This window comes from Micromys minutus (assembly GCF_963924665.1).
Source record: "Micromys minutus genome assembly, chromosome: 18".
In the NCBI taxonomy this organism is placed as follows: Eukaryota; Metazoa; Chordata; class Mammalia; order Rodentia; family Muridae; genus Micromys; species Micromys minutus.
The window spans coordinates 48,866,052-48,878,690 of record NC_137953.1 but is presented as its reverse complement, the minus strand read 5'-3'; the positions used below and the strand labels follow the sequence as shown (position 1 = coordinate 48,878,690).

At 37.8% G+C, this 12,639-nt stretch overlaps 1 protein-coding gene across 2 annotated transcripts in view; it reads left to right on the top strand.

Moving 5' to 3' along the window:
- Positions 1-12,639, top strand: part of MKLN1 (muskelin 1) — a 114,166-nt gene that overhangs the window by 64,386 nt on the left and 37,141 nt on the right. For both annotated transcript variants that reach the window (XM_080932219.1, XM_080932218.1), the window contains exon 10: positions 7,484-7,696. In XM_080932219.1, coding sequence (XP_080788345.1) covers positions 7,484-7,696 — 213 coding nt within the window. The remainder of the gene's footprint in view (positions 1-7,483; positions 7,697-12,639) is intronic.

Sequence of the window (12,639 nt, the reverse complement as noted above, 5' to 3'; positions counted from 1 at the left end):
GCTCCAAGGATTAATCATTTGGGTAATACTTATTTTTTCATAAGACCTTGAAATTCTAGTTTCTTTTTCTAATCTCAAGTACATTAAAAAAAAAAAAAAACAAGTACAAAACAAAACAAAACGGTCTTTAATCTTCAGTGTTGAAGTATCATTTTTTGAAATTTTTTTTCTCTACTTAACAAAAATAAAGACATATCTAAAATCAATTTATTCTCAGATGTTTTGAATTGAGTTAACTGTTTCTTCAGTAAGCATAGAAATTGAGTACAGCTGTGTCTACATAGGGACGTTCCAAATTAACCTGTGCCACACATCTAGATCCTGCCTCTAAACAAATAAACTAAATAAGTTATTAAGAAGCATTTTTTAGAAACATTTACTTTGATCCCTGTTGAGTTATCTCTTCCATTAGTGACTAATAGGACTTCAATGTTGTATACTTGTAAGCCTTTATTTACTTGTGAGGCAGTAGGTTGGCTGGGTGTACTCATTGGGAGACAGCTGTTGGCCAGTCTAGGATTCTTCAGCTGAGACTACAAGACTGTGTTTTGCTTGTCTGTAGGCTAGCTGGAACTTGTTCTCAGGGCAAGAACAAGACTGCCAGGGGATGAAGCCATGAACAAGTGACCCATTTTTCTCTCTCTTTTGTGAAAAGGAACCAGATAACTAAATCCAGAGTCAGTGTATGGTGAATTAAAGGGCATGGGAAGTATGTATGGAGGGGCCAACACTAAAACAATGAGTCCACCCATGTTGCTCTTTACTTTAGTGAAGGCTTCCATTTGTCACCGACTTGCCAGCAGTATGCCCTGACTGTAGCAGTCACGTTTAACCATCTCTGCAGTTCAGCCGTGTCTTCCCTTGTCTCATTTGTCAGTGTTTTCCCTGTTCTCAGTGAGATCTCCTGTCTCCAGCTTCAGCTAGTGTGTTCTCTAAAGCTCAATTTAGACTTCCCTTGTTCATTGTAGCCTTTCTTGAGGTTAAGCAGAATTTAAACCTCCTTTGGTGTGCCCCTTCATCTGAAACTAGTTTGTATTCTTGTTTTCCCACCTAGAGTCTGACCTTTCAAAAACATATTATTTAGAATTTACTTTAAACAACTAATAGATATGCTTATTCTTTTGTAAATAAACAGATGAGGCAAATTAATAAAAACTTAGTGTTAGAGAAGAGCAAAAGAATGATAAATACAAAATTCAGGAGAATGGGTATTTGGGTCTGAGGCTTTATTAAATGTTCTGTGTTTTTGAGACATGGTCTCACTAGATAGGGAAGTTTGGCCTCACCTTCAAGGATATCCTTGAAGTGAGCCACTCCTAGCTTTACCTGTTCTTTGCTGGAATAACAGGCATTGACACTATGCCCAGTTCGCTCTATTATTTTTCATACATACATACATTGTAATACAAAGTTAGATCACAGTGATTACTTTGATGAAAACATTTTCTGTTACTTTGAAGCTAATAAAATGTTTTAGTACTGGAGCTCAGGTTTCTTAGTTTGTTTCTCCTGTGGTGGTTTGAATAAAAATGGCCCCCATAGGCTTATATATTTAAATGCTTAGCCATCAGGGTGCAGCACTATTTGAGAAGGATTGGGAAGTGTGGCCTTGTTGGAGGAGGTGTGTCACTTAGGTGGACTTTTAGAATTCAAACAAACACTCTTGTCATACCCAGAGTCTTTTTTTCTCTTCCTCTCAGCCTACTGATCAGAATGTAGTTCTCAGCTGCTGCTACAGCACCTGCCTGCATGCTGCGTGCTCCGTGCTATGATGATGAACAACCTCTGAAATGATAAGGAAGCCTCCAATTAAATGATCTTTTTCTTTCTTTTTTATTAGATATCTCTCTCTATTTACATTTCAAATGTTATCCCTTTCCCCCACTCCCATCCCCCCCCCCCCACTTGTCTCCACACACCCTCTCCCAATCACCCTCTCCATCTCAGTTCCTTGGCATTCCCCTACATTGGGAAAACACGCCCTCACTGGACCAAAGGCCTCTCCTCCCATTGATACCAAACACTGCTATCTTCAGCTACATATGCAACTGGAGCCATGTGTCTGTCCATGTGTGCTCAATGGTTGGTGTTTTAGTCCATGGGAGTTGTGGCGGGTTTGTTTGGTTGGTAATGTTGTTCTTCCCATGAGGTTGCAGACCCTTTCAGCTCCCAAAATGTGGATGCCTCAGTCTTCTTAGAAGGGAGAACAAAACACTCATGGGAGGAAATACAAGGTCAAATACAGGAGCAGGGATTGAAGAAAAGATCATTCAGAAGCTGCCTCACCCTGGGATACACCTCATATGCAGCCACCAAACCCAAGCACTATTGCTGATGCCAAGAAGTGCTTACTGGCAGGAACATGATATGGATGCCTCCTCAGAGGCTCTGCCAGAGTCATACAGATACAGTTGTGGATGGTTGCAGCCAACCATCGGACTGAACACTGGGACCCCAATGAAGGTGTTAAATGCTCTTTTTCCTAAGAGTTGCCTTGATGATGGTGTCTCCTCATAGCAGAACAGTGACTAGGACAATGCCTAAAAATGTTCAGTTGGTCTATCTGTGAACAGAATGGTACTGTTGCCCTAGTGTAAATAGCTCATTGTTTCTAACATGCAGCAGCTCTTATTTTGCATAATTTTTTGTACTGGTGGAGTCTCAGGGTGTGTGTTTCAAAAGTAAGATATACAATCAGGAAGCAAAATGACTTAATCACTTGAATTTATTTAAACATATGTCTAGTAAAACACTTAGAGATCAAAAGCTAATAGAAAGACTGAGTTATTAAGGAGAAAATAATTTTAAATATTTATGTAGCTAGGCTACTATGTTTTTATTGGTTTGAGGTGTTCTTTAAAGCAGTTACTAATGAAAGAAAGCCAGAACAAAATAATAAAAGGCTGGTGATGTTGTTAAGTGGAGGGGCACCTGCCTTGTACAAGAGCCTGGGTTTCTTGGCACTACAAGCAAGCACAAAGAAACACATTTTTATTAATCCTGATCCACCTTTGGTATTCTTTCCAGGCTAACAGTATTAATAAAAATGAGTTTTCTAGCAAGAGATGTCTTCTTAGAAAAGGCTGGGTTAATTTTTCAGAAACGGGGTGCTGGAAAATTTTCATCTTTGCACATACACACACATTTGAATTGTGTCTCTTATTTTCTTAAACATTTCTGACTTCATTCATAATCATTCTTATTTAGCAAGAAGGTATTAGACAGGGTTCTACTTACTAGATATTTATCTGAATTAGCAATTTTCAAATCTCAGGGTCTTAGGATTCCTTTGTATACTTAAGAAACTTACTAGTGTTTTCTTTTCTTTCAGGTTATGCTTATTGAAAGGTACTATGTTAGAAATACTGCTTTAAAAAATGGCATTGCTTTAGATATTTAGAAATATCATTAATGACTAGATTAGTCAAGGACAGCTAGGTTCTTGTATCTATTTACATATCTATTCTCATAGCATACATTTTACATGAAGGAAATGAAGAAGATTGGACCTTATATAGATGTATTTCAGGCAAGGGAATGGATCTTTAGCAGCCTTGCCAGGCAACTGCATATTACTTATATCAATGTTGTGTCAGATAGGTAAATACTCTAATGCTAGTTTGTCACGTAGTCCATATCACTTGGCACTTCGTGTCTGTTGTGTTAAAATCCACTGTCTTGTTTGCTGGTTGGATAGATTTTATAAAACCTGTATATGCTTTTGCACTTATGTGTTGGTCATGTGAAAAATATTGATTCACTTCTAAATATTGGCCTATTTTATCCTATGATATCTCAAAACACATTGTTCATATGCTATTGATCTCAATAGAAAAGTCTGAGCATTGGGAAGCTGTCAAGGTCAAGGACAGTCTTCCACTCTTCTAATTGTTTCTTAAAAACATGTTTTATATTATTGGCAACAGATTTAGTCCATTTTACTTCAATTTCTTTTGAGTCCTTTTCTTTTGAGATAATGTCCTTCTTGGTCATCATTTCTGAATAAGTGTACTATTTGGGTTTTGTTGTTGTGTTTCCTGAGACAGGGTCTCACTTATGTAGCTTTGGCTATCCTAGAACTGTCTATGTAGACCAGGCTGGCTTCAAGCTCACAGAAATCTGCTTGCAACTGCTTCTCCAGGGCTGTAATTAAAGACTGGTGCCACTGTAACTAGCTGAGTAAGCATACTTTGGTTAGTTGTAATTGTTCTTCCAATATAGTCCATGGGAAAATTACTGTGTGAACTTGGAATGCCAACAACTATATAGGTGTTTTTTTTTTGACACAACCATTCTGCACAAAAACAGCATTGTTTCATCTTTTCAAGTCTCTTTAATGCTTGATGCAATAGAAGTTGAAGTAGTTGAACCACATCTGCTTCTACATTCAGCCTTCTGGTGTATCAGAAAATCATGTAGCCTCTGGGAACTTCTGTCTGTAAATGACAGTGAAGAGACAAATGTTTACTATTATGATGGAAAGAACATTGCCACTATAGACTGCCTGAAGTACCCAGAGAGGCATTTGTTTGATTCTTTTTCCAAGTCCACTGGCTACAATTATGACCAGAGACAGCCTCACACACTTTTCCTCTTCTTTACCTCATAACTTCGTTGTTTTCTTTTTCTTTCTTTCTTTCTTTTTTTTTTTTTCTTTTTTCTTTTTTTTAATAGTACAGAATAGAGTTTATTTAGGTCATGGGAGAGTTAAGAGGGTGGCAGAGGCAGAGAGAGAGAGAGAGAGAGAGAGAGAGAGAGAGAGAGAGAGAGAGAGAGAGAAGTAGAGGAGTAGAGGCCGGCCATGAGCACGTGGGAGAGAGGGGGAAGGGAAAGGGAAGTGGAGGGGTAGGGGTGGGAGAGCAAGGCTGCAAGAGCACAAGGGCAAGACAGCGTTGTTGTTTTCTAATGTCTTTTCCATTGCACCATTGACCTTGAGTAAAATAGAGTGGTCAGAGGGAACATCCTTGTCTTCAGATCTTAGTTGTAGAATATCTGTATGTTACTGCTAAGTGATAGTCAGGTTTCAAACTTTGTTATTCCTTTATCACATTGAAGCACTTTCTGTTCCTCTTTTGCTGTTTTTTTTTTTTTTAAATTATGAACATGTATTCAATTGTGTCAAAAATTCCTTTTGTATTGGTATTAATATTTTTGTTCTATTAATGTAACAAATCACCATGATTATTTCAGTCATAAAATGGTTTTGCATTCCTATAAGAAACTTTTTAATGAAATATTCTATTCAAAATTTCTGGGTCTGGTTATAAAAATGGCTCAGCAGTTAGGAGAGTGTGCCACTCTTTCAGAGGACCCGAGTTCATCTCTGAGCACCCACCTGGCAGCTCACAACTGTCCCTCACGAGATCCAGTTCCTTCCTGATCTTTGTGGCACCAGACGTGCAAATGGCACAGATATATGCACGCATGCAAAACACATTAAACAGATAAAATAAGATTAAGGAATTTTTGCAATCATTGGATCCGTGTTAACCGTTACTTTCATGTGCCTGTTCTGACGGTATTCTCACTATGTATTAATTAGCTCTCCCTTTTTCCTTCTGCTTTTAACTCTGCTACCTATGATATTGATAATTTAGCTTCAGTGCTGTTATCCTCAGAAACTAACTTAGAGGGGAAATAGAACAGTTTTTAAAATGGAGTTTGTCTAAAATTGACAAGTTCTTGTATGCATGCTTGATAAGATTTACCAGGACAGATACCTGAGTCCATTGTTATAGGAAAATTTTAGAATGACGAATTCACTTTTTATGTGGAAGGGCTCTCCATTTTTATCTCATGTCTCATAACATTTTGTAGGTTATATTTTTTTCAAGGATTGTGTCTATTTTATCTACATATTTTATTTGTCAAATTTTTATCTACACTGTCAACTATTGTCAAATTGTACTTGCTTTTCTTAATAAACATTTTCCTCGTAATTTCTGTAATTCTTTAGTAATATTTCTGAGTTTATTTCTGATGTTGGTAGAATTTTCTCTATAAAAAACTTAGCCTTGTTGGTGTTTAAAATACTGTTATTCTTTCCAGGGACCTACATGTTAGCATATTTGTTTTCTACTTTTTTTTCTATCACCTTTTCATTTTTCTCTCCCTGGGGTACAGTTTACTTGTTATTTTAATGGTACCAGTGCTACTTGGACAGAAACAAATGTTTCTGTCTTTCATTTAAAAAAATTAAAATTTCACACTAAAGAAAATATTGTATGGGCTTCTAGCATATAACTTCATTTTTGTTTTTAAGATTATTCAACCATGGAGGAAACCCTCCCTTAAATGAAATCTCTACCTTATCTATGAAATCTTAGCAAAAAAAAAAAAAAAAAAAAAATCTAACATATATGTAGTAGAATAATTTGTATGAATACAAAAGCACAGATTCCAATCAACTCACTTTCTTAATTATTATCACTGAGGTCAAGCCTTTCTTATGTAAGATTCCCTCATTTAATCAGGTTAATTACATTATGTTACTTCTCTTAAAATATTGCTATTTTGTGTTCTGTCTTGTTCTAGGAGCTTACAGTGGCTTTTGATTTCCTGCAGATTACACCTAGGCTCCTGTTAGTCATTCAGCAGCCTTCCTGTATCTCATCCTTTCAGTCAAGAGCATAGACATTTTATTAGCAGTTAGGTTTTGCTTATTTCTCTCTTCTGGGGAAAAACAACGGCTTATAGAAGTGAAGAGGAAAGGACTTTCTGATGTTTTCAGTCTACTTACAGTGGTACTCGAATATCATCATCTTCTCTTAGTTTGGGGATTAATAGTTTCGTCTCTGAAGTAGTGAGAATGGCTTCCTTACAGGGTTTTGTAAGGATTCAATGAAGCTCATCTACCCACAGTAATAATGGACACAGAATTTAGCAAGTATGCAGGATGTTTTTTGTCAGCCTAACACCAACCTAGACATATCTGGCGAGCTGGAACTTAATTGAGAAAATGTACTGGCTAGTTTTATGTCAAGTTGAAATAGAGTCATTCAGAGAATAATGTCAAACTAAGGTGACTGATGTTGACAGGCTCACACACACACACACACACACACACACACACACACACACACCTTATACATATGTAAGATCATACATAGAGATTATTTATTTTTGTTTTTTGTTCACAATACTTTTAAAGACCCCATATGCCTGAAACTAGATTAATGTATAATAGGGAATTGAGTTGTGTTCAAGGCAAGTAAAACACAATGTTGTATATGATACAATGGATATTAAAACAAGTACCAGAGAGGATAGAGTAGTTTCTGCCCTTTTCCTGGCAGATTTAAAACACTTATGACGTTTATGTCTCCCGCCGCTTCTTTTGCTTTCTTTTAGAGATTATTATCCAGTCTAGTGTTAGAGCCACATTAGTGACTTGTTGGGAGTTTCAGTGAAGTGCAGCAGAGGAGAGCATGTCTACTGTTTGCTTTTTGATACCTACCCCTTTTCTTCCCTCCCCTTTCTCCAGAATGGTCCTAGTGCCAGATCGTGTCACAAAATGTGCATTGACATTCAGCGGAGACAAATCTACACATTGGGCCGTTACTTGGATTCCTCTGTGAGGAACAGCAAATCTCTGAAAAGTGATTTCTACCGTTATGACATCGACACCAATACCTGGATGTTACTAAGTGAAGACACTGCTGCCGACGGTGGACCAAAATTGGTGTTTGACCATCAGGTTTGATGCAGTTAAATGCTAGTGGAGTTAGTAGTGCTGAGTAACCTTTACTCTTCAGGTCTGCTTTAGATGTGTATACAGTCCTTCTGACTGTTGATGCCATTAGCAGGTAGTAAAGAAAATTAGAAGGTGCAAGGTTACTTTTATATTTTTTAGTTTGGTACAAGATAAAATATTAAACTACGAATCTTAATATTTATGTAATTGTTCATGTATTTATAAAACTTTAGTGAATCCATGGAGCAGTATTAGAAAAGACAAATCTAGAACTTTATAAGTAAGTGTGTGTGTGTGTGTGTGTGTGTGTGTGTGTGTGTGTGAGAGAGAGAGAGAAAGAGAGAGAGAGAATAGGGTAACATTATAACTTACCCTATTAATATTTTTTGTTCTGTTTTTCTGGAAGAAGTTTAAAATCATTTTTTAATGAGTTTGAAATCTAGAACTTTACTTCCAGTTAAAAGTTTTGTTTGTAATCAGAAACGTGTTACAAAGTGGTGTAGGAATTTGGCATGTCCTAGATTAGTTTAAACTCAGCATGTAATGTGTTATGGACAAGACAGTCATGACCAGTGATGTGGAGACCTCTTTAATTATGACTGTACCTCTCTTCACCATCTTTACTCTAGGCAAAACAGGAACTGCTTTGAATTTTATAGGCAGTCTTACTTAGTTAATCTGTTTACAACAGCTTTCAGAGTGTGGGAGAGACTTAAGGTTTGTTCCACTGTGTTAGCTAGTGTTGTATATTACTTGGGAAATAGGAAGTAATGATAGAATTATGCTGTTTCCACCTTTGGCCTCCAGTCTAGCAGCTAATTCCAGGCCTTTATTTATTGTTTCTTTATAGACCATTTTGCTTTGAAATTATCTTTTTATAGTTTTGTTAATACATAGCTGGTATAGAATGGTGGAAAAGATCTACATCCATTAAGTACTGTAGGGGGAAACAAAAATGGTAGTGCCCTCCGGGTAAGTTTGGAACTGTGCAGGATCTTTCTGATTAAGTTTTTCAAAGTCATGCTAATTCTTGATGGCATCTTCAGGGTTGTTCTCCTGGGAACAAAGATGTCTAAAAGATATTAGGCTAATCCTGGTTATTTAAGAACAGAACATTAGCACAGGTGATATTACCAGGGAACAATTTATCTTTTTGATCAAAAATTGTTAATACTTTACCAAAAAAGCACTGAAGTCTTCAAAAATTACTTGTCTGGGTTGAAAATCAAATAGCTTAGCAATAGTCCAGCTGTGGCACACAGACTTGTGTGTAACTGTGATGAAATTGGATGTTCCTTGGAAATCAACTAGTGTTATATAAATAATACTAGGCTTTTAACTGATTACATGGTGTGAAAGAACAGTAGAGGGAAGAAAGCAGAATTTGGTCCTGATTCAGCTAATCACTGATGGCCTGGGCTGCTGAGCAAGCAGCGTCTGTCTCAGCCTTCAGTTTATGCTTTATTTTGTGCAAGTCAAGTGGTGAGTTAGAACTTACTAACTTGTGTCTTTGACACTCCAAAAATCATTTGTGGTACCATGATGCTTTATGGCTCAGTACTTCATGTTTAAAAATTACAAAAACATGGGAAAGATAAAGACATTTTAAAAATTATTTTTTCATTTTGACTTTACATTAAAAAAATGAAATTCAAAGACTTGTATTTCTAGTGAACATATGGCAGCTTAGTTCTCAGACTTTTCATGTTGTTGCTTTGCCTAGGAGAATTCCAACAGGAAGGGTTTTTAAAACATATGTAAATCACACATCCAGAAAAATTAGGAGCCAGAGAAAGTCCACAATTCCTTGTGAGTTTAATCAAAAACAGCAGAAAACTTTGGTTCATGTGCCAAAGCCCACACAGTGCCATGAAGAGAGCTTGAGATGTAGGGGAACCCTGCAGTATTACAACAGACTCCTCAGTGGCCAGAACAGAGCAGCTACAGGGAGAGAGACAGAGCCTTGACCTGTAGCAGTGTCAGAAAACACATGGTGTTGAGGAAGCACTGTTTTGTAAAGGGAAACACTTTGACAGGTGGGGACAGTGGTTCCTTTGCAGTAGCTAGTGAGCTAGGAGGGTTCAAATTATGAGAACCAAGCAGAGAGATGGCTGCTTAGTGGGTAAAGGAGCTTATTGCCAAGTTTAATCTCCAGCATGCACAGGGAGAAAGGAAAGAACTGACTCCTACAGGTTATCACCTGCTGTCCGTATGTCCACTAGCACATGTGTACACATACAGGTATATAAACCTTGAGACCTTGAGATGGACAACCTCTAAACCAGATGTGCTCTGAGAGTTAGACAAGACATGGCTTCCCAGAAGCACATGTCTATTCAGTAACACCAGGGTTTTAAGCCCTATTGTCCTCTTCCATAGGAACTCTCTGAAAGCGGTTGGGTCCAAGGAAAACCAGCTTACTTAAATGTGCAAAATTATAAGAAGTTTCAAGCACCAGAGTTTTAGAGAAACACTTAAAGAAAATAATGGAGGGCCTGGAGAGATGGCTCAGTGATTAAGAGCACTGGCTACTTTTCCAGAGGTCCTGAATTCAATTTCCAACACCCATATGGTGGCTTACAACCATCTGTAACGGGATCCATTGACATCTTCTGGTGTGTGAAGACAGCTACAGTGTACTCACATACATAAAATAAATCTTAAAAAGAAAATAATGAAGAAAAATACTTTGAAACAAAAGCAGGTGAGAGTTGTATTTCAGCATTCTAACAGTTAACAACATAATGAAACCTGAAACTAAAGATATAGCTACACACTAAGTATACATTGAAAACCCTCGTGTGTTAGCCAAATGGTCAGAGCAAGTGAAAGAAACCACATACAAACGAAAATGGGAACCAAAGATGTGGTTCAAGCTTGGCAACCTAAGTTCAGTCCCTTGGGCCCTGGGAAAGGCGAAGGAAAGAAAAACGTACTCTACAGAGTTGTCACCCAGCCACAGTGTACACATGTATCTTCACCTCACAGTGTAAAAATAACAAAAATCAAGGGAGAGTATATTATTTTCAGAAATGGAGACTAATCTGTTAGCATAAATAAGAATAGGGATCATAGTGGTATAAATCAGACATAAAATGTATTTGTGAGAGGATCAGAGAAGACTGTCAGATGGCAGCCAGCCAGCTCCTCCTAAGATATTAATAACACTAAATTTAAAACCACTATTTTAGTTACTAGACAAAATTATGAAGCCTCTTAGAATTAAAATGAGGCTGGTTATACATGTCCTCTCCATGTTCTTCTGGCTTTCTCTAAGTGATAAAATAGCTGAGGATTTAACTTAGAAAGAGAAAAAGACTAACTTTGGCTCATGGTGGTGGCTGTTCTAGTTTAGCTGGTGTCATTGCTCTGGGACTCTGGTAAGGGCAGCACATGATGACAGAACCATGTGGCAGAGCCATACCACACATGAACTGATGCACAGAAGAGAAAGGGCAGACCAGAGTCTTCCTAACGGTCTAATGACCTTCTAAAGGCCACAGCAGCTGTCAGTAAAGCCCAGCTGTTAACACGTAGGCCTTTGGGAGACACTGTCCATACACATGTGCCAATGCAGCATCTAAACGGGTGTGAACCGAGTGTTAGTTCTTACTAAACTGCCCTTAAATATAAACACTTTAAGAAATTAGTAAGTGGACCGCGAGCTAGCCAGGAAGTAACAGGAAAGCGTCCTGTGAAGATCTCTGTCTTGGCCTTTCTGTACAAAAGTGGGTAATTGATAGAGTCAGCAGATAAAGATGCTATTGCAAGAGAACACATTAGCAATGATGCTGAAAACAACAGTGTTCTTCCTTCAGGACATCACCAGTGTGTGCAAGCAGCAAGACTTTGTCCAGCCAGTAAAATCAGGAGCCAGAAGTGTCTATGCCTTGAGCCAATAGTAAATTATGGGTTAGGGACTAAATAGCAGGGCATCCTCCGAAGTAGCACTTAGCTGTGATAGTTCATGAAAAATCAGAAAATGAGTAAAATGTGGAAGAAGAAAATTGGAACTGTCCTCTGTTTATTGGGTTTTAGAAAATATCAATGTGACAGAGTAGATAAGTAGTTTTCCACCATTTAAGAACAATTAGATCATTTATGTGTGTGGGGGGAGGTTCATTTTGTAGCCCTAGCTGGTCAGAAAATTACAATATAGATGAGACTAGCCTCAAACTCAAAAGAGATTTGCCTTGGCTTCCTGAATGCTGAGATCAAAGGCACATGTCACCACACACCCATTAGCCATTCAAATTTGATTTATAAATTTTTGTGAAAATACCACAATTTATCATTTTTAAACTATTTCTCAGAGATTAAAAAGTACAAAATAAGACCTGGAGTTGGCTGGGCAGCTAAAAGCATGTGCTCCTCCTGCAGAGGACCCAAGTTCCTAGCCCCAAGTCCAGTGTCCCACAATGACCCATAACACCAGCTCCAGGGAGCCAGACTTTCTTTTGAGATCCAAGGGCACTTTTCACACGTGTGTGCATGCCTATGCATAGACAAAGACACACATATTCAAAGTTAAATGGTAAAAAAATATAGATTAAAAGCTAAGTAAAGATATGAAATGAAAAACTATTAGACTGGGTAAACAGCATCAAGATGCCTAGAGTGATGAAAATTCATTGATAATTAACGCTAATAAAAATAGTATGTATCAGTACAGGAACACATAGTATATAAATAAAAGTTATTCCTGTTGCATGTTCTGTGTGCTGGAAGTCTGGAGACCAGTCTCCATGCTAGTTCTAGGTCCCTCCTGGGTTTTGTGAATTAGCAAAATAAAGATGCTTATACTGTAGCCCTGATGACAGTTAAGAGTGTCACACCAAAAACTCAGATACACACACACACACACACACACACACACTCACAGAGAGAGAGAGAGAGAGAGAGAGAGAGAGAGAGAGAGAGAGAGAGAGACAGAGTGTGCGCTAGAA